General features: G+C 37.4%; 1 protein-coding gene across 3 annotated transcripts in view; it reads left to right on the top strand.

Annotated features, from left to right (window-relative positions):
• The window catches only part of DENND2B (DENN domain containing 2B), a 1,438,653-nt gene that overhangs the window by 781,078 nt on the left and 633,939 nt on the right, over positions 1–23,636 (top strand). For 2 of the 3 annotated variants that reach the window (XM_044082812.1, XM_044082813.1), the window contains exon 3: positions 18,707–19,939. The exons of the other annotated variant lie outside the window; for it this stretch is intronic. In XM_044082812.1, coding sequence (XP_043938747.1) covers positions 18,707–19,939 — 1,233 coding nt within the window. The remainder of the gene's footprint in view (positions 1–18,706; positions 19,940–23,636) is intronic. 3 annotated transcript variants of the gene reach the window in all.

Below are 23,636 nucleotides of genomic sequence, written 5' to 3'. Positions count from 1 at the left end.
ATATATATATGCATAAATTTATACTTTTTTTAGAGTAGGTTTATTTTTTGCCTGTCTTCCAAACAAACTTTGTCAGAATTTGATCATATTGTTTTATTTATCCAAGCTGATGTACTAAAAACCTCTACAGTCTTAACCCCATTTCTTTATATATTACATGCAGAATCATTTCATCAGCCTGACTATAAGTCTCTCATATCTCATTATGTCTGTATGCTGGACAAGGATGTGATGTATTACTTGGTGAAGTTTCAGTTAGTGGTAACCAGATGTGAGGTCTCGGGTCTTACTAGCTGAAAGCACAGTTGTGTAAAATCTTACCATAACAGTAGATGTCCTTGCATTCACTGCTACAGTGTTCATTACTTGCGGGATCTCCTGCTGTGGAAGCCCTGACATCAGCCAGTGTATCAAAACCTACTTTTGCTGTAAGGTATACTAAAAAATGACCCATATGCTCCTCGTGTAGCGTAGGGCATAAAGTTGACATCAGGACATTCCATACTGGGAACTGATTGTCCCAGCAGGAACAGCAGTCTTACGAAACCCAGGAGGTAAGCAGTACATCCAGGAAGGAAAAGGACTAGGGGGAAGGAGGGAGGCAGTGAATAATGCAGCAATGAAGTCAAGGACATTTACTGTTATGGTAAGACTTTACACATCTGTACTATGTCCTTACATTCACTGCTGCATATTCATTACTTGGGGCAGAGTGCCAAAGCTCAGGAAGAAACTTGGGAGGAGGAAGGAGCCATAGAACCCTCTAAAAAGCCATGAAGAATGGTCCTAGCAAAACCAATTAGATCTGGAGATACCATCCAACTTGTAGTGCTTGGTAAAAGTATGCACAGAATTCCAGGTAGCAGCTTCAAGAACAGAATTAGTATCTAAGCCCTTGAAAAAAGCACCAGAGGAAGCCACAGCTCTAGTAGAATGAGCCTCAAGAAAACAAGGAAGGCTCTTACCATGAAAAGTATAACAAAAAGAAATAGCCTTTGAAATCCAAGAAGAAATAGTTTGCTTAGATACAGCTAAACCTAAGGACATAGGATGAAAAGAAACAAACAACTGATCAGATTTTCTATTAGCCTTAGACTTATCTAAATAAAATCTTAGTTGTCTATGCATGTCCAAAGTATGTAACACCCTCTCACTCTCAACCTGTGGAGAGGGGAATAAAGCAGGCAAATGAATAGACTGATTAAGTGACAACTCATTAACCACCTTAGGCATAAAAGAAGGATTAGTATGCAGAGACACCCTGTCCTCATGAAATATCTAAAATGGAGGACAGGTCATAATGGCTTGCAACTCAGACACCTGTCTGACAGAAGTAAGAGCTAATAAAAGGACTATCTTCCAAGAACAATGCTGTAAGGAAGCTGAATCTGCAGGCCCAAAGGGAGCCTGAGTCAAATTCTCCAAGATGAAATTAAGATCCCAGAGAGGAGGAACAGGCTTCCTGGAAGGTTTAATGTTAAGGACACCTTTAAAAAATTGTTTCACCTCAAATCTAGAAGCTAAAGGAGGAGTTAAAGGCAGACAAGCAGAGATATCTGATATGTGGGCCTTAATAAAATAATAGGCAAAACCAGCATAGATGCAACTCACACTAATAAGAGAGAACCAAAGAAACATCCACAATAAGTGGGTCCAGATTATGAGAGAGACACCAAATAGAAAATCTCTTCCATTTGGATAAGTAGGATTTCTTTTTAGTTGGTTTCCTGGTCTTCTGCAGGGCCTTCAGCATGTCCTTAGAAAAAAAGGTGTCTATGAGGAAACAGAATCTTATCACGCACAGTGTCAATTGAAGTGTGGATAGGTGAGGATGGATGAGAGATCCATTGTCTTGTGCAAGTAGATCCACCCTGTGAGGTAGCTTGTGTTGATTGCCCTTGGCTAGATGCAGAAGTAGAGGGATTCAGTGCTGTTGTGGCCAAAAGGGAGTTACCAACAAAATTTTGGGAGCATCCTGTTGATTCTTGAGCAGGACATTTGGAATGAGAGGAAGGGGGGATTTATAAAGAAACATCCCCTTCCAAGAAAATGAGAGGGTGTCCACCTTCCACACCTGAGGACCTGGGACTGTGGCAGAAAACAGAGGAAGTTGCCTGTTCTGGGGGAGGGGGGCAAATAGATCTACTTGATGAGTACCCCACTGGTGGACAATGTCCAGAAACACATCCCTGTGAACCATCCATTCATGAGACTAAGTTAAGGACCTGCTCAGAGTGTCTGCCACAGCATTGTGATCTGAAGGGATATAAACTGTCTGAAGTCTCCTGATACTTGACAGCAAGATCCCATACCAGAAGTGCCAACTGGCAAAGACGATAAGATCTTCTTCCTCCATGTTTTTGATATACCACATCACTGTAATATTGTCTGGGTTACCTATTGCAACCGCAAAACCACAGTTGAGTGAATACGGAAACTTCAACACATATTGAGTGAACCACGCAAACAACAAATGTCCTGAAGTGCAGAATTTGAAATGTTGAATCATCATAGTTGTCCCTTCTCCAGTATATCTCCTTAAGGTAAGTGTGCAATAGTTACGGACCTTAGGGTTAGGGTGGGGGTTAAGGTCAGTGCATACATAATAATATATGTAAGCTTTAGTTTAGGGTATGAAGTAGGGTTTTGTTAAGTGTATGCGTATGGATTATTTATTTTGTTTGTGTAAGTAGTACGTAGCAGGTGGTGGGGTTGGCAAACTATGCCGATTCGACATTTTGAATTTTGCGGTTCAGGGCGTTCAGTGTTTTCGTGATTCGCTCAATATGTGTCAATATTTCTGTATTCACATATGTGAGGTTTTGCAGTTATAATATAGACTCTATCGTCTGTGAATACCTTGAAAGGCCCAGACAAAAAGGAGGATGAAAGACCTGAAGAACCAGCATAAGAGCTCTCATCTCTTTGACATTGATGTGCTTCTTGTGCTGACGAGGTGACCACATGCTCAGTACATTTAGGGAGCCAAACGTTGCTCCCCGTACCACATCTGAAACATCTGTCAACAGTTCCTGAAAGGGAAGAGGGGGGATGGAAAGGGAGCTCTGGGTTCAGGGACAAGTGCTGGATCTACCAGTGAAGTTCCTTCTCGAGAGAAAGAAGAGGAGGAACTACAAAGTCTACAAGATGTACATATTAAAGCCACACTGACTTCAGAAACCACTGAAATTTTCTCATGTGGAGTTTGACCAGAGGGAGCATCAGAATGCTGGATGCCATGAAACCCACAGCTCTCAGAAGCTCCCAGGCCATAATGGAAGCCAGAGGAAGAAGAGTTTGAAAGAAAAAATCAGAGTTAAGCCCATTGGAGGAGGCAGGGATGCTAGCATTGGTACTGTCTGAATCCTGCAACCTAGAAAAACATGATGCTGAGAAGGAGGCAGAGAAGACATCTTGAAGTTTATTGTGAACCCCAGGCTCTGAGGAAGGGAAATGGCAAAATGAAGATTTTGCAAAAGGGTCTCTATAGAGATGCCTGAATCAGTAGATTGTCCAAGTAAAGAAACATTTGGATCCATTGAAGCCTGCAAAAAGCAATCACAACAGCGAGGCATTTAGTGAACATCCTTGGGGTAGTAGAAAGGCCAAAAGGCAAAGCAGAGAACTGAAAATGCCAGGAAGCAACAGAGATACTGAAAAACTTCCTGAAAAGAGGATGGATCAGAATATGGAGATAAGCATCCTTAAGATCCAGAGACACCATATAGGCCTGAGGGAGCAAGAGAGGAAACAGAGGTTGAAGGAACAACATCTGAAAGGAGGGCACCTTCCGAAAAGTGTTTAGATGAGAGAGACCTAGAATTGGTCTTCAAGTACCCTCTTTTCTGGACACTAGAAACATATTTGAGTAAGACCCCTTCCCCCTTTAGGATGCAGGTACCTCTTGAATAGTACCACGAGCCAAAAGATCTTAAAGAATCTCTGGGGGGAAAAAAGGAAGTTGTTCCCGAGGAGGATGAAGAGTAACCATAAAAAGGGGGTGGGATTTCCACACCATGAAGTTCCCCTGATGATTGATGGACAGAACCCAAGAATGCTGATGATTGATGGGCAGAACCAAAGAATGCTGACTAATCTGAAGCCAAACAGGAAGAAAAAGAGAAAGGTGAAGAGAAAGAGGAATGTGGCTGGGAAGAAATGGATAGTCATACAACACCTGGTTTATTAGGAAAGGAGGGCTTCTGAATCAATTAAATTTGAATGGCCTTAACAGGAGGAGCTTGCATGCCACTCTTTTTTTACCTTTAGTAGAAGGGCAAGTTTACCCTCAAACAAAGGCTGGCTTATTTTAATAATTTCTCTAAAATTTACGCACAGGAGAAACAAACACATTTAAGCTCCTGTAAGGCCTTCCCCTTATCCTGAAGGGAATTAAACAAACCATCAGTTACTCTCCCAAACAAAAATGTATTATCCAGAGGTGCATCCATCAACTTTGCCTTAATATCATCATGTAAAGGCTAAAGCCTAAGCCAAGAACACCACCTTATCACAGAACTAAAAGCAGCAGCCCTAGAACAGGCATTTGCTGCATCATAACTACATTTGATAGGGACTTCCTCTCAAGTGGTTCATCACTCTAGCAAGGAAAGAACAGAAGTTTTACCCTCAGAGTCTGGAAGATCAGAAATAAGCTGCCAGGCCTGAGAATGGAAAGCCAACACATACCTGGACATATGGGAATGATAATTAATAGCCCCAAAAGCCAGGGTATCGGAAGTGTAAACCTTACCCAATCTTTCCATGGTTCTGTTGTCCTTGCCAGAAGGCAGTCATTTGGTGAAGGAAGCAACTGAGATGGCTTGCCAGAAGCTACAGACACCACAGAGGGCTCAACAGCAGGGCATTTGTACAAGAAGTTAAAATCTTCAGGCCCCCTATAAAGCCTGTCAGGCTTTTTGGAAGCAAGGGGAAGAGAATCAGGCTCTTTAGAGCCATTGGAAAAGCATCCAAAACAAGAGAAATAGCAAGTTGTAGGAGATTTTGTCGGCAACAACTCATAGTACCTCTTATGGATATCAGAGACATGAGCACAATCCCACTTAAAAAATTCTATCATCCAAGAGAGTGTGTCCCCAAAGGAAAATTCTTCAAAAGAAGTATCAGGACTATTGGATTCCTCCTTCTCTGACCCATAGTCAAAAAGAGAAGGAATCTGAGTAGAATAAGTCAAGAATTCTTCAACAGAATCTGACTCTTCCTCAGAAGAATCCTGATTTTATGCCTTTTAAGGGGAGTAGAAGACCAAGGAGGAGCAGGAACAGAAACCCCCTGAGGAGGTTTTAATAACATTAAAGCATTAAGCATGAAACGACCCCTGAGTAAAGGCCTGCAACTCACTTTGTGGAAACCTAGAAGAAGAAGAAACATGTTTAGTTCTTTGTTTTGTTTTTAAGGGAAAGTCCGCCCTATAAAACTTAGAAGGGTCTGATCCAGGACAGCATTCAGTAACCGTAGAAGGAACTTCTTCCCTAATTAGAATCTACAGAATCCCCCTAGGCCCCTCAGAAATAATCAATAGTGGTTCCCCCTGAACGTCTGAAATGGATACCTGTGAAGGCTCATCAGATGTGCTACCAGCTAGATCCTCACCGGCCTGCAACCCATTCATGGTAGAGGAATCTGACAACAAAGCTGGACAAGCCTCCAGGTTCTCACTGACCTTGGGACCTTGAGAGAAACACCCAGCAGAGGATGGACAGCGCAAGATTCCAGTCTTACCTTTTTCCTTAACAGCTGACCCTCAAGGTGGGAAATTCCTTCCATTGTTTCTTTAGTAAGAAGCTTAAGACACTGGTTCTCAAGATACAAGGAAAGGGAAGAAAGCCTATTATGAAGAGTTTGCGGAAAGTTAGCCTGACAAATAGGACAGGTTGTATGGTTTGGGGAAGCTCCTAGGCAAAAAAGACACATTGTGGTAGTCTTTATTGGGAATCTGTCTGTTGTACTGGCATCTACCCTTCCTGGATGACATTAACCCCCCCCCCCGAGCAACAAAAATCTAAGAAAAAAACAAAATCTCAACTAGGTACTTATCTGCAATAACTCAGATCCAGCAGGAAGATGTAGGCTGTACCGGAGTTTGAAAACTGCATTCATACTGGTGGAAAAGGACATTAGACATCACCTTTGCACCATTCATTTCAATTATTCTGTCAGGTATGTTTTGCTTTATACAGTTCCACTTGAAACACTTTCATGTAGAAAAATGTTGATGGTACGTGGGCTCAGAGGGTTAGCTAGTGCAGCTTTTGGTGAAACCCATTGTGTATGGCCTAATACTTTTTCAGTTACATCCATTTTCTGAAGGTTTAGCAGTTCTTTAGATTTTTTTCCCATTAAGTGGAATGTGGTCCTCTACTGATGTTATGCTTGATCCCATAGTCTTTAACCTTTCATTACTTTTAGAGTTTTACTTTCACTATTCAGTTTATCCACTCTGTTCACTTACTCGTAGATAATATAATAAGTCTGTCACAACCGTGCCCTTCTGTTCATTTTCTTCTACACTGTTTAACATGTCTGCCACACCTCATGCCGCATCAGCCAAGCACTTAAATAAAATGAGTTCCTTTGCTTGTAAATCATTGAAAAGGGCTTTTGTCACTTTGTTCTTTACTTGATCTTTTGCAGTGAAAGATGCTTTTATCTAAACTGCTCTTGCATTAGAAGTTATGCAAAGAAAATAAAGGAACTTCCAAAAACAATTGCCAAGTGAAAAGAGAGATTCGTGAGAGAATATGTATGCCCTTCAGATGTACTAGCACAATCTTTACCAGTACCACCTTTTAGAGAAGGAAATAGGAGTAGGTCAGATAGCATTGGGATATAAACTGTGAAGAGAGAATGCATGGAGTCCTTCTATTTAGACAGAGTACTTCAAAATAGCAGAAACCTCTTTTGCAAGGGACTAAATATCTTTGTAACTGTTATTCACTCATTCATATAACGTACACATGCACTGAAGAGTTCACACACACGTGCATGGAAATGTTCATGGATATGTATATATATATATATATATATATATATATATATATATATATATATATATATATAAAAGATATATTAACACACACACACACACACACACACACACACACACACACACACACACACACACACACACACACTTGCCTCCCCATCTGTTTTACTGTCATGCTAGACCTCACTGTTTTCCTTTTCAAAAGATAAAATTAACAAATGTTAACTTGTCAAATAAATTAAAATGCTAAATAACTACTTTAATAAAGAAATGAATACAAAGTGTCCCAGTGGATCTTTATGACACAGTTTGATTAAGTTCCCTTGAATATGAGGCTTGTTTTGAATAACTCGAGACAAGTATCAGTTGATTTTTGTTGAAGGCCCTTCCATAAGAAATAAAAAAGCTAGGTAAAAATGAAAGGGGCATTGTTGATAGGTCTATTACATGATGCTGTAGCCCAAGTGACTGGAGATAAGAACATTTAGTTTTTCCCTGTCTTAATGTTAGATGAAATACAGGAACCTGCATTTTCAGTTTGGTGAATTCTGTGAAATCGTCTTCAGTTAAACTAATGAATTATTTTGATATATATCAGAATCAATATATGAATGAGCTTTTGTATTTTTTAGATTTCTTTTAACTTAAAATATATGTATGAAGAAAAAATACTTTTCGAGAATAAAAAGAACTAAGGCGATTGCAACAGTTAATATTATTACTGTTATTATTATCATTATTATGAATTTTCCTGTTATACTAAGACCCACAAGATACTAAACATGTTTCACGTGCGATCTTTTAGGATTTGAAAGGTTCATGGTCTCATTAAGCATGTGGCAGTCCAAAGCATACCTCTGAATTGTCCCCGACATGCATGGGTGCCCTTGATTTTATCTATAAACCTTTTCTCTGTCTATCACAAAATTTATTTACAGATTTTATTTAATTCACAGATAGAACAATACTATCATTAAGTAATGCAAGTGATTACATTTAAAAAAATCTTATTCTTTTTATAACATCTGTTAATACAGGTGGTCTTAATTTGTCTTCTTTTTATAAGTAACTAGAGTCATTATTTAAAAAAAGTATATATTTCCAATGGGGGTGGGGGGTCACAGATTATTTGTGAGTCTTTTTCTAATTCCAGAGAAGAGAAGTTAAGATCTGTGCACCAATGTTGTGTTTTTCAACACATATCTCAAGCCTAATCACTTTCCCATAGCCAGTTCTCTATCAAATTTAGCACTTCAGTGAAACCTTTCCATCCATACTAGTCTCCATGTCTCAGTTACTGTCTTAATTGATATGAAATATTCTTACCATGTGAGAGAGAGAGAACAAAGTAGTTTATGACAGTTGATGTCACTTTATTTGTTCCATGATCGGTAGTTGTGTTTATTTACTTAATAAGCAAAATATGAATGTTGTGTATCAAACAGTCCTGTATAGTATGTGATATTTGTGCTAGGATCAGTTGTAAGATAATACACAAATATTCAAACCACACATTCATCTACCAGCATTTACAATGAGTTACTTTGGCATCATAGTTCATTGTAATAAGTGTGGAAGTGTGTATATGTGTGTGTGTGTGTGTGTGTGATTGGGGGATTGCTGGCCACAAAAACATACCTTTACAATTTTATTTTTATAATTCCTGTTTCAGATTTCTTTTCATTAAGTGTGGCTTTTGAAACCTGTCTTGAGGCTAGTCTGAAACTAGTGCTATGCAAGCTGAAGTGAGTAATGTTTTAAATTGCATAGGTAGGATTTAGAGTCACTGTCCACATACTGAAACAGATATGGCAAAGCTGACAACTGTGGTGCATCTATTCGTTCATGGCTAATGCATTATGGGTAGAAGAATTAACAATATCCCACAGAGCTGCACTGCACAACATTCATACCAGCAATGTACTGAGTATAATCAAAGGACAGAGCTTGGTGATATGCTTTTGTGCTGGTAGTCTGCACACTAGGTGTAACAATGTGTCCTTCAGTACTCAATGCTGTCATGACAGCACTTGGGTGGGTGATGTACACAGCAAGGCAATATATTACAACCTATGTGTGGAGTAACATATGGTACTCTGATTAAAATTAATGTTGTAAACCATGGGACTAAATCTAGTGTCACTGTGCATCCTATAGTTACACAATTTATGAAATCCATCTGGAGGAATTCAGCACAATAGTTTGGGTGCACAGTACTGCCACACTGTCTGCCTTAAGTCTAAGTGACACAGTACATGCTCCATGCAATGTGCAGCATAACATTTAGGGCACACATCTCAGCAGCATTGAATGCCATACCTGTAGAAGTCCCACTAGGTGGACTGTAGAAAAGACAGCATGATACTTGAGATATGCAACCAAGCAACACAGCGTGTTGATTACTTTAAAGAATATGCAGTGAGATACTTGGGCTGCACAGCAATGAAGCACTCTGTTTCTTTTATTTATCTTCCAGAAGTATGTGTTAAAATGAGTGTTGTATGTATGGCTAATGCACTGTATACATTTTTGATTTTCTTGTTCATTTTAAGAATTTTTATTTTTTGTGTTGGATCATGCCACTGGAAATATTCAGGGTTAATACGCAAAAAATGTATTAGATATAAAAATAGTTGCATTGACAACTAAGGTTGCTTGCTACAATGACACTATGACCAAATTATTTAGTTAAAGTCAAATGTGCATTGAGTCTGAAAGCTGCTAGGTTATAGCAGGAGCTTAGAATTAAAGGTAACATTTAACAAATAATCTGTATCTGTATATGTACAATTTCAGTCTCTGTGTATCTTCACATGGTCATTTGTTTGGTAGTATGTGTTATGTGTTACATGATGAAAAAAGAAGTTACTTAAGGCACAGTGGTTATATGTGAACTTATTCTGAGATCTTGCACCATTAAAGCGATAAAAGCACTAAATACATAAGGTGGCCTGCTTTTCCATTTTCTGGGTTTAGTGGAATACATCATACTTATTACAGCATGACAAGTTATTTTTATTTATGTTTTCCTCTCAGAAGTTAGACCATTTGTAATGCATGCTTATTCCTGCTAGGTGATCTTGATGGTGGAAAAAACAGACATAAAGAACGCAGGCTTTCTTTTTTCCTTCAGGATGACATTGCATTTCTTCTGAGCTGTGCACATGGTGACTGAGAAGATGCCACATTTCTTTAAATTCCTTTAAAATTAAATAAATGGAACTTTGTGAATATTGTGCTCCATCCACAATGCTGAAGTTTGTGGTTTTCTAAAGTGTTATAAGCTATATAGCAGAAATTTCACCTTGACAGCAATTCTGCATCTGCTGTATAATACGCCAAAAGAAAAATAAACCCCTCTGAACACCAGTGTATTCAGCTAATTCAATCATTAGAAGCAAAGAAAAAAAGCACCCCAACTATTGTGAAAGACAGTAGGTTTATTCCCTGTCAGTAGTAGACTCTGAAGGAAATGAAACTATATTCTTGGCCTTGAAATGCAAACAATTTTTAAAAGCGCAAGTTTTTTTTTAATTTTAAGATGTTCTGATGAAGTCCTGTTGTGCTGGGCCAAAAGTGTTTTAACCTGCATATTTGAATTAAAGTGTTCAATGGTGTGCAACTAGTATGTTTGGAGGTGTTTTTTTGCTATTTTGATCCCCAATAACTATTAAGATTGGGTGTTGTGCTGTAAGAACACTACTTTACACTAGAGCGCCAAGCTAAAGGGTAAAAAGATCACACAGACAAACCGTTCGGTAAAAACTGAAAGGAAGACTCAGCCAGTCTAGAATCTTTACTGTATAATGCCTTAAACCTCCTGTAGTAGAGGTTCATAATACATAAATAAAGGCCCCCAAAATAGGGAGAATTTTTAAATGTTGCTCTTATAAACTTCGAAAGTTAATAGAATAATGGGTTTTGCATTTGTATAAATTTTCTGAATGATGTGAAGTATGAAACTCAGATCTCTACCATTATTTTCTGACTTCAGTCCTCAGAGATTTGCCAGAAAACCACAATTTTATGAGGAAACAAACCAAAAATGTGAGGGAAATGTCTGGACATTCTGCAAAATCTGCACAGTTGAGAGGTATGTCAAGCATTCAGCATTTATAGTAAATTAAAATAATTCAAAAAACTTGGAAGTCAAGGTAAACAGGTTCAGGCCTTACTTTGGCCATGTGTAAGTATGTTCAAGTACAGGCAAATTTACTGCCCACCTATCATGGCCATGTAGAAAGGAATAATAATAATAATAAAAAAACAGCTACTGTCTAGAAAATTAGTTGCAGCTGAGTCAGATAGTCGTTGAGGAAAACAAGCAGGGAAAAATCAGAAACATTTATGAAATCATAGATTCTTTAGTACAAGAGGTTGATACCACATTTGCATTGCTTAATATGGCACACTGCCTTCTTCGTCACTCCATCATGCAGGAAATAATTAACACTGGACAATTCATACTCCCATGGTCCATTTTTGCAATGCGTTTCATAATCTAGGTGTTTTGTAGCTGACAAGTAATTGAACAGGACAAGATATGCTAGAAGAATTGTATGTGTCATACTGGGTTTGTAGCAGACTAAGAAATGGCCAAAATAAAAATCACCATACTTGATTTTAATAAAAAGTTTGGATTCATAGAGCACTTTCACTGAACCCAAAGACAAGTAAACATTGCAGAGCCTGCTGTGAAGTTGTCTTGCATTTTAATTAGATGACTGATAGAATCAGTTATACTTGAAAGTTACTATTTCTAAGTGTTGCTCTTTGGATGTTGCAGTCAGAGCCTTTTTTTGCATTCTGGGTAAAGAACTGGAGTTCAAAAATGGAGATTAATTGAAAATTATACATTCAGACTTTAGTTATTATCATCAATTCTAGTATACTCGAACACTTTTTTGTTTGACTTAAGTTGCTAAATCTATTAAGTTTTGCTGTATGGCAGAATAAGAAGGGGACAAATAGGAAGAATGCCCATATCACCTCATACTGGTTTACAGTGTACGTGGGCTGAATCTGTCGAATACATTATGGGCATTATCACCTGCTGTCTTTTTTTTTTTTTTTGGCTTTTAAAATGCATATTTGGTACTGTTAGAAAATTCTGGAAAAAGAAGAGAAAGAATGGTTCATTAAATATACAAATGCTTACATTTTTCTTGTTTAAAAGGTTGTGTGCTGGTGTATTTTGAGTATGAAATGCTTGACTATGTGCAACCCTGACAGGGTTAATCAGATTCTCTTTGCTGACTTTTCAGAATGGCCATTGGCTGCAAAGAATAAAGACAACTGCAAAGATAGAAACAATAATTATCGCAGCAAAACTACAAAATCAGCAGTTGTAAGTCTCACACTGTAGTTTCAGAAGACCATAGCCTCAGAGTTCACATAATTAAGGCTATGACTTCCCATAAAGACTCAAATCCTTTAAATGTTTGAATGTCTGTTATTTCTTTTCTAAAACACAATCAGTAGTATTAAGAGTGTCTGCATGTTTGCTTCAAAGGTATGTTTTATATAAAAGAAAGGTGGTAATAGTATCTACTGTGTTGTGATTGAGCATTCATCATTTGTAAGCAGCCAGCAGCATCATGTTCTGTTGCACAGTAGCTCCTAGGTTACCTGCCTTTTTATTTTCTAATAAAATGGCCTACTTTTCACATTGCACATGCGGTTACTCCACTATGAGTATTCTGAGTATAATATGTGCAGGAGTACAGATGGCTGCAAATTTGTCATCATTGTATTCTGTATAGTAGTATTAATGATGTGGCAAGGAGAAATTCCGGGTCCCTACTAAATGAACGAAAGTTACGAATCCCGAACACTCACATGAGTGAAAATGGCACAACTCGAAGTTGCTTTTTTTCATCGCAATACAGTGAAGATTGGAATATTTGCCCTTTCTTCCCTGTATTGCAATCTTGGAGTTGGAATACATATTGAGCAGGGTGGGGTGGGGGTGCAGCCCCCCACAATAATCTTTTCAAATTGAGGCATTTTCGCTCATGTGAGCGTTCGGGATTTGTAACTTTCGTTCATTTAATAGGGACCCAAAAATTCTATGTTGTTATTGTCTAATAGAGTATAGTATTAGAATCCAAAAATACCTTGAACCCTTAATGTTCATAATTTTTTTCTTTTGCTTTTCTCTTTATAATTAATTTCGTATTTGCAGTGTTGTTTTTATAGTTTTTTGTCCTGTATGTTTATCTTTGCTTATGTTTGCTGGGGCTCTTTCCCCTTGGGTCTCCACTGAAAATGGGTTGCTTACTATCAGTGCAATGTAAATAGTTAAAAAACTTTTCTTTTTTACAATTATTTTGTATTGTGATTATTTAATATTTGTATATTGTCACTTTATTTTTACTTTTGTTTGCTGGGGCTTTTCCCCTCGGGTCTCCACTGAAAATGGGTTTGTTTGCAAACTCAGTTGGACTAACCCGGTTAACAAATGTGAAATAAATAAATAAATATGGCACCAAAGGAGATATAGCCAGCTCCCAGTATGAAAGAAAATCTCTAATAGTTTGATGTGTTGTGCATACAAATATCTTTGAAATATATTGAAGTTTTAGAGTACAAATTCTAGGTTTATTTTTATGTTATTATTTTGGTAACTTTGGACAACACAGTTTTTGATGAGCAACTTGATAGCATTACGTACATCCAAGAAAACATCTTGACATCTAATTGTCTTCCCATTTCCAGTAAGAATGTGGGGTATTACTCAGAAACATGTTTGAAAAACAGAGTGACAATAATAATGGAAAAAATATAAGCACATTATCAAAGAGACGTTGTAAAACTGGTAGTCTTTAATGAAATGTATTGCAAAATTTTACCACAGGTAATTTATTTTTGCTTCTGAAAAAGAGAGATGTAAAGTATGTGTCCTCTTTCTTTAAATTATTGTTGCCACTAGTATGTTGGTTATGTGTACTAGGCAACTTCATAAATCGTGTGCGATGGGATTGGCTCAGGAAAATTGTGTGCAGAGGAAAATCCGGCTTGAAAACAGAAATGCTCCTCCAAACCAGGGCTGGTTAAGAGGCCTGCTTGGTGGTACTAGTGAGATTATGTCACCAACTGAAAGTCAATAGCTCGTGTCAATCAAACCCGCGCTTATCCGCAAGGTATACTTAGCTCAGATACATTCCATTATTCTAACCACTGGACTATAATCTGTTTCTCAGCTTTTCTGCTGGTTTGTTTACTTGTTTCATTTTATTTGCTTGGTGACCCAGAGCAGTACTGCCTAGCGTACTTCTGCTTCTCATGATATCTTGCCGTTTGCATATCTTTAGTAAGTGCAGAATTTCATACCATTAAAGTATGCTTTTTGACTCTTCATAGATTACAAGCATAGTTTGTCTAACCATAGAAGCATATAAAGCAATAGTGATACTAGTGTGCAAACTACCCTGCAAAAGTAATGCTAGGCTTCTTAAGATCCTCATAGATAAATAGTATAGTTAATATCTGTGAACCCAAGTGAAAGGGTATGCCTCTTCTGTCATTGTCCAAACCTTTGTTCTATTTTCCTTCTGTAGAAATTATCATAAGCACAGACTGTGCTGACATGACAATGCAACACCGATCACAATGCTAGCTCTGTTTGCTCTTTCCATCTGCCCAACCGCTTTGTGATTTAAAACAGTTTCACACATGTCATTCTCAGTTATCTCCTTCTCCAAAACAAGCAGCACTTGCCATTATTACTAAGTAACTCATTACTGTATTCCTTTGCTTTGTAATCAGTGTGAATTATATTAAATTCTGCTATGTTAGTGAAGTGTAAATGTTAAGATCAGGTCAGCAAAGTAAAATGTATGGGAAAGGAATTTATAGCAGAGCTGTCCACCAGTAACAAGTACTGCATGGATACAATGAATGAAGGACTCAACTACAGATAAAAATGAAATAATTGAAATAAAAAAATGTACTTCCTGATTACCACTTACTCACAACATCAAAATAATGTGTATTTATTTTATTAATATATTTTGTCTGAATGGGTTAAGGTCCCCTTTCAGCAGAAACACAAGAACAATGTATAAGTAATTTACTCATGCTCACACAAAGCTGTAGCAAAGTAGTTTGGGTAGTATACCATTTTAGCACCCACCCATCTATAAATGATTGCAGTTATGATCACTTAATGAGCTTCTAAACTGTTGTGCATTTTCTTAAGGTACTGATAAGTTATTACATAAAACATAGTAGCTCATTGCTATCTTTGAAAGACAGTAGCATTTTGACAGTTTACAAGCTGTCATTAACTAATTGAATTAACAATACTATGTTAACTGTCAAACTGTGTGCCCTAAAAGATGGCTCCTCAGGTTGCCTTTCCTCACCTTCCCATTGCTGTGGCTATGTTGACACAGCAGACCTATAGACATGGAATCAAACTCAGAATTACAGAATGAAGACCATCAGCTCATGGCCTTAAAACTCTATGCTAAACGGTTAGATGACACATATTGTTATCCCCCACCATAGTCTTGTAATTTATGCACATTTTTATCAGTTCTTTATATAGACATTGTTTGTCTTTGTTCATGTCCCAAGGCCCAGTAGAATATATACTTCAAGAATCCCCAGTTCTTTCCAGCAACAAACTGATTTTAGAAGCCCTCCTAATACACACCATTGAAATTTCCAGTTTTACATTTCTCAAAACCTCAAATTTCCAATGTAGCTGCATACACCTGAATACAAGTCAGTACCACCATGGAAGTGTTGCCCCATTCATTCCTCCTCCAACCAGGCACCTGAATACAAGTCCAGACCACCACGAGAGTGCTGCCCCATTCATTCCTCCTTTAGAGGAATGGTAATCAGGTCTACAAGAGCTCAGCAGCCCCTACTTCAGAAGAGCATATCAGGATATCTCCATACAGACTGAGATCCCTACAACCAATTTGTTGTTCCTACATAAAGGGCATGCTGGTACCAGCCAGATCAGGGTCTAAGACTAGCCCCTTAGCCCTAAGACATGACAGCTGTAAGGCTTATTTGTTCATGAAGATGGACTTACCAGCCCCATTCCTTCATTATATGCCAGAGTCTGGTGGCAAAGAGCAGGCTAGTGAGTAGGTCAGTTGAACTTCCTACTGACTTCTCATCACTGTGGAAACATTTATCACTTCACAATAGTTGTGTGCAAGATGTACGCATGCACTACTATAAATGATGACTCTTGGGAAATGGTGTATCTGTCACAATACAAATATTACTAAACCTATTACTGTGGGTAGAACATCCCCATTCTAGCATATGTAACAAATGAAGTGCAAAGCATGTATTTCAGATGCATTTCTAGTGACATTCCATGAAACTAAAGAAAAAATGAAAAACAACAACATGCATTAATTAGCACCTAGACCCTCTGTTTTAGTTTCATTTTCTTTAGTACTTTTTGATTCATTTTAAAACACAAGTAATTATTCAGACTGCAATTTTTTTTAGCTAACTTATTATTTTTGTAAGATCACTGAGTTTTAAAGTTAGGTCTTCCTTTTGTATTTTATACAGAAAAGGTTACAATAATCGCAACTCTATCAAGAAAAATATGAAATTATACAGCAGTAAGGAGCCATTTGCAACCTGAAAACATCCTCCATCTTGACCAAAGTGCCATAAAACCTACCTCTTTCCCAATCACCAAAAAAGTAGTACAATTCAAAATAAAATAAAAAAATAATAACACAAAATCCAAATAAACTCCTTGTTTTGATTTTCTATAATTACAATTGATTATTGTTTCAGCACTTGTCTGTTTTATTATTTTAATTTTTCAGAATGGATGTTTTGCCTCTTTCTGTGGGAGTGTTAGCTGTAAAAACTGGTCATTATTTTACTCCTGTTTGGCCCCAGATTCTGGACCTGAGCCCCAAATTTACAGTTTTATTTTCTTGTGCATTTTATTTTTAGTATCCTTCTCTTTTAGGACTGCCTATTTTGATTTTTTGCCACCTGGTTTATCTAACTTGTTCTGTGTTCTTCTGGGGTTAAGGCAGGTAAATTAACATTTGTTATCAAAGGCTTGGTTTCTTTTTTATCACCAACATAGAGAATGTATTTCATTGGATCTGAGGTTCAGGACTGACCTTGTTTTTTCCCCCTTTTGTTGTGACCCATCCCTGTGAAGCTGTAAGTTTACATCAGGCTTGCTTAAACTGATAGGCTAGCATGTTGTGAGCAGCTCTTTGTTTTGACTCATTACTATGCATGTGTTTGTCTTAATTTATGATACTTTGTTTTCAGTAAGCAGATATTTTGTTTTCTGTGGATAAAGCTGTTATTGAAAAGTTGATCTGATGAAGTCCAGTTGGTGAACAAAAGCACTCATCATAAATAAAAGCTGAGCTATTACAGTGACTAAGTCTGCCTGAGTTTTTCTTCAGTACTTTATTAGAAGATGAACTAACATCTGAAGTTTTGAACTATTTATTACAGTTGGATTTTATTGTAAATTTAAGAGATTTATTTTTTATTTTTCTCAAATAATAAAGAAGTGAAGGCAGTCTGCAATTTTCACACTGAGTACAGCTGTCTCCTCGCAACTGTGCTGTAATTTCTTTACTCGTTTGTCCTGTGACTCACTCTTGAGGTTCACAGGGGTTTTGGAAGTGAAACAGATTTACCAGAGCCATTGGTGATCTTGGTTATTTGTCTTATTTAAAAACAAATACACATGATAGTAAAGTAAAATAAAAAAAATGAACAATCTGGTCTTGGAATACAACTAAAACAGAGTAAAACAGGAAAACAAAATGCCGTGCTCACAGAATAAAAACGAACTTTAATAACATAAAGTTAAGCACTTTCATCTTTTTCATGCATAAGAAATCATCAAAACCATTCACAATCAGAAAAAACAACTTTAAATAACCCCGCCTTAAAAAACACACCTCCTAATCAACCAATCACATTAAACATACTGTAACTATGTTTAATTTGATTGATTAGGAGGTGTGGTTTTTTACAGCAGGGGTTATTTAAAGTTGTTTTTTCTGATTGTGAATGGTTCTGATGATTTCTTATGCATGAAAAGACGAAAGCACTTAACTTTAACAGAGCATGCTGGAGGGACAGGTTCATAACCCAGAGGCTGCCTATACTCTGGAATAGACTTCCTATACATGTCAAGCAGAGCACCTCACTGGCCCTCTTCAATTGAAATCTTGATGAGTGGATGAGAAATAAAAAGTTCACCCTGGGGATCACGACAGTGGCTCTACTTGATAGTGGCACTGGGAACTAACATCGGGTGGCACAATGCCAGGGCACTTCTATGGGCTAGGCTTGTAAAGGCTTCATGGCCATTAGCCTAGTTCATACCTATGAACCTATTAAAGTTCATTTTTATTCTGTGAGCACTGCATTTTTTTAACTTTTATACACATGAAAGTGTTTAAGACAAACAGTATTAAAAAAAATAAAAAACACTAGGCAATAGTTAAAAATGTCTGTGTTTACTTGTAATTGTTCTGTTGTAAGTTGTAAAACTCATTGCTGCTTGTATTTTACTGTGTAGAAAGAATACCATTATTTGTTGGTAAACTCTGTCTCAGTAAATGACTTATTTCTGAATGCTGCCTCAGTGTCTCTGGATAGAAAAAAAATCATTGTTAAAATTAATTGTATTGTATCTAAATAAATTGTTCTTAATATTTTGATTTGCAGGTCTGAGACAGTGTCATCTCCTCCACATCGATCACCAGCCAACAGTCCAACACATCCTTTCAGTGACAGTGAGGATGTCTGTAAGACCAGTAGATTTACCAAGGCTTCTGGGGCTCGATTGAAGCTAAAGGAATTGACAGCTAGAGGATTAAGAAGCAGCGCTTTTCTCTGCTCTGATTCTGAATCACAGGGTACCCTCCAGAAAGCTATTAGCTTTGGATGCTTGGATAAAAAACTTACTGCATGTAAATTTAGTACAAAGGAAAACGGAGAAGAAAATCAGAAAGTTACCCAGTGTGGTGATGGGATAGGCAATCTTCAGCTAAGTCGGAGTACGATCTCCTTGGGGCCTGCAGCAAATTTTAGATCACTCTCTCTCAACCGAGCCAATGTTCACGCTAAAACTGTTGACATTAGACAGAAGATTTCACAATGGGAGGGCAGAAAAGACAATCCTCCCAGACTAAGTTTATATCTGGAAAAGAGAGACTACACAGATAGGGGTGGCAGTGAAGGCTGCCCAAGCATGCTGTCTTCCCCATGCAGTGAGAAAACCTTTGATTACAAAGGTTACGGAAGAATGAGCAGAACGTTCTCTGAGTGCTCTTATCCAGAAACAGAGGAAGAAGAAACCACAGATAGGGATGCACTTCCTAGATTTGAAAAAAGGGGAAGCAAAAGTGAGCCAGCAAATGCCTTTGTTAAGGTGCATGCAAGGAAAGAAGCATCTGCTGTACTAAGCCGAATACAAAAAATTGAGCAAGCTTTAAAAGACTCACCCACAAAGGGTCCTCCACAGTTGCCAAGTAGTTGCTATGGTGGGGACAAAGCAAGGAAAAAATCTTTGACTCACGGTAATATCGAAGACAGCAGTGGAAGTGTAACTACCAGCAAACGAGGAAGTGTCGGTTCTGTAGTAACAGAACCTGAAGTGAAGAATGTGATTGAAAAAACTGCTAAAATCCAACTAGGTTTACCTAAAAATGCTGCAGCTTTGCCAAGTAGTCCAGAGCAGCATTCAGGAAGCTCTCCAAACTCAGCAGTGAATCCTGTACCAAAACCCAAGCGGACTTTTGAATATGAAGCAGATAAAAACCTTAAGGGTACTCCAAGCAATGGCCTACCTCCAGCACCCTGCTCTACTACCCCTCCACCTCTCCCATTAACACCTGCCCCTCCTGTCACTAGAAGGCAAAAGAAAGAATCCCATCTGCACAGAAAGCTACAAAACAGGTAAGTAACACTGATGATTTTTATTATTGAAGTAAAGAAATAAATAGAAGAGGTTTAAAAAGGTATTGCAGACAAAAATGAAACTTAAAATTTATGAGGGTTATGTTACCATGGCATGACTTATCACATATGCATTAGGAATTATTTTGTATAGCATTTATATCACCACATATAATTTGTGAATTAATGCAAACATATCATCAAACATGCAGGTTGGAAGTGATAGGTAACATAAGCTTTAAAAATTAAATGCTTTGACCTTAATATGTTGTGCATTGCAGAAAAATCTCTGACAGATTCTCAAATAAAGTATTTAAGTTCCAAAAGAAATCTTGCAGGAACCAAGCATGCAAATGCCAACACGTTATGAATGACTGGACACCTGCTGAACAATCAAGAGGACTGACAACTATAGTTAGAAAGAATACTCCGTTGATCCACTTGTATTGCATATATGAAATGTTTCAAGTCATGCCAAATTAGCGACTGATACATTCAAGTTTGAATCTCTTGTTACAGAGATAAAATATTGTTTTCTCTTAGATTTTTGTGGTTGGGCTTTCCAACGAAGTATTTTAACTTCAGAAAAACAACTGAACCGAGAGATTAAAACCCCAGTGAGACTCCTTATCTTTTTATTTTAGCATTCATTCCAAGCTTTTCATTCTTTTCTGTTTGCATTAATTATTTTTTTACATAGTCAGTGTAGGTTGAAATCAGTGTGATTGTCAACTCATTAATGAAACTGAGTCAATCCTACAACAAAACACCACAGTCATGTTGACTACTGAATGAACAGAAGAAGTGAGGGCTATGCACGCTCCCTCTTCAGAAAGCTTGTTACCTTTTGTTGTCCTTGTAGAGAAGAGAAAACATGATGGGGCAGCAGAAGCCAAGTTGCATTTTCTGGTGAAGGATAGGATGCCTCCAAGCTCATCTAACATGAACTTCGAAGGAGTATGGAAGGGCGTTCTCAAGAATGATTTCTGCAAAGATGCTACATTTTCCTAACAAACAGACTGAAAGTTATGGCCTTGTCTGTAAGCAAGCTAGTTACAATAAGTAGTGCAAACCACAATAGACTCTGTTCCTTACTGCTGTGTAGAATCCAATATGTAGATCACTAGGGAAACAGATTAATTCAAGGGACTCTGCATTTTGTTTGTTTGTTTGTTTGTATTTGTTTTCTGAGGTAGAACACTGATCTCCGTTGACCTTTTTTTACACTCAGCCCAGGAGTCGTGTCTGGTTAAGTGACTTGCTCATACATTTAGGCCATGGAGGCTGAAGGAATCAAACCTTGCACCACTAGACCACAGATAACTGTTTATTAACAGCTTCTTAATCATTTAAACCAACTGCCAGAGAATCCTAAACACATTTAACAGATTTGGTTAGCATATTGTAAGATTAGATATGGCCAGACTTAACCAGAGCAGGGCTGCTGGAAGTTATAAGACACAGAAAATTCATGAACCCACAGAAGTTAAAAGGACAAAAAACAGTCATTATGCAGTAAGTAGGGTGGTGTGGAGGTTAATATGATAACAGAACAGGAGAACCAGAAAAACTGAGGTATAGAGATACACAGCAGTACTAAAGGAGTCAGAAGGGCATATCACAGTTTTCAGAAACAGATTGGACAGAAAAACTTAAAGAATCCAGATATTGCACTAAAATATAAAAAGACTCACATTTAGAATTATCTGAGCAAAGAAAAAAAAACACCTAACATATACAGGACTCTAAACTAACAGCAGGGATCAGTATTACTGGGTTAAGGATCTAGAGCAGAATAAAGGGTGGAACAAGACTTCTATCAAAAAAGAACATACTTCAGCCAATATAACAGAATTATGGTCATAGCAGTACAGGAGTTAAGGGAACCATAACATGACATCAGTACTTAATGGGTACCTGCACCACCTTAGTGATGGGTGCTAACCTACCCTAGCCCTTCACCCAACCCTAACCTAACACCTTACTTAAAAAAAAACACTTTCTGTAACACTGTCACTAAAAGGACACACTCAGACACACAAATATGCACAAACATACAGTACTGACATTACATCTATCCCCCTACATAACTCCAACCCAAACCCAAAAATATACACGCAAGCACACAAACAAACAAACAAAACCCATCCTCTCACCTATCTCTAACTCTAATCTTAACACTCATAAGCATGCATAAGCAGTCTCACCCCCTACAAAACTCACTCACCCATCCCAAAAATACATACCTTGATATGTTGACCGTTCATTTAACTATGCATTCATTCAACATAAAGTACCACCCCAGCACTCGTTGACTATATGGACATTTGGCAATACGCCTGTAAGCCCAAGCCATATATATATATATATATATATATATATATATATATATATATATATATATATATATATTTAATAAAAACAAAAAAGCTAGTGGTTATGGTCTCTGATTTTTTGTTACTGAGGATTGCTTGTCTGTGACAAATAAAGGCTTGTTTGCTTTGGAACACTGCCTGTGTTTTATGATTTTTGGAATTTATTGTGACTGAGCTCATCAATGAAGTTTGAAAACCACTAGCTTCTTTGTTTTTTATTGTTTTTCCTCAACACTCATGGTGGTGAGGTTGAAACTAGACAGATTCCTGTGCTTGTTCATTTTTTTATATATATAAAATAACACACAGATAATAAATGTGTGTGTGTGTGTGTGTGTGTGTGTGTGTGTGTGTGTGTGTGTGTGTGTGTGTGTGTGTCTGTGTGTGTGGTATTTTTTTCTTTTTTCCCCCTTTTTCATGCATAATCCAACAATATATTTATATTCGTAACATTGCAAGAGTTTTACACGTCCTTTTTTATAAATTGTTTTTACTGAACATTTCAAAACATACAGTGTCATCATCACTCAAAAACACTAAAACATTTTTTATGATGTCAAGCCTTGCTGTACAATAATAATACATACAGAAGTACAGCTTATATAAGGTTACATTTTTAAACATTATTTTTTATACTTCAACATGATAATGTTAGTTACACTTTTGGTTTCCCCCCAACACCCCTCCTTTTAGAAGGACTATCAGCTATTTTTAACTGTAATGGAAAGAGTGAATATACTCTAATGTAACTTGAGACATAACTTGTGACACCTGTCCTACAACCCAGAATGTGATATAAGACACTTTTAAGTATTAGCATCTAGTATACCTGTCCAGTATTTTTCACATTCCTTCTTCATCTTGTCTTTGTTTTTCTTATTCCCCACTATATGTCTAATTGTTCTCCAACTATTAATCTTCAGCATCTCTTCTGTCCAGCCTTTAGCTACAAGTCTCCTTCCGTACCCTCTCCCATACTGTAGCTGCACTTTCTCCACCCATCTTCCTCTTTACTTAACCCCAAGAGTATGAACGCCAATATTTTGGAATATACTTTTCATACACTTTCCTATTCTTCCATACAATAATTACATATATTTTGAAAGATCGTGTCTAAAGCTGCAAAATTAAATTTTCTTTTCACACAAAAAGGTGTTTGCATGCATCTTTATGCATGTACCACTTTTCCACATAAAAAGAAAAGTTCATTTTGCAGCCTTTAGAAAATTATAACATATTAAAGATATCTTTCAAACACATAAGACTAAACATACGGAGCCTGTTTTATGGCATTAATATTAATGGCTGGGTAGGAGGCGTTT

The sequence above is a fragment of the Protopterus annectens genome, chromosome 9.part0 (genome assembly GCF_019279795.1).
Source record: "Protopterus annectens isolate FY-2018-M chromosome 9.part0, PAN1.0, whole genome shotgun sequence".
NCBI classification, from domain to species: Eukaryota; Metazoa; Chordata; order Ceratodontiformes; family Protopteridae; genus Protopterus; species Protopterus annectens.
The sequence above is the reverse complement of the archived record's forward strand: the minus strand, read 5'-3'. Positions and strand labels throughout refer to the sequence as shown.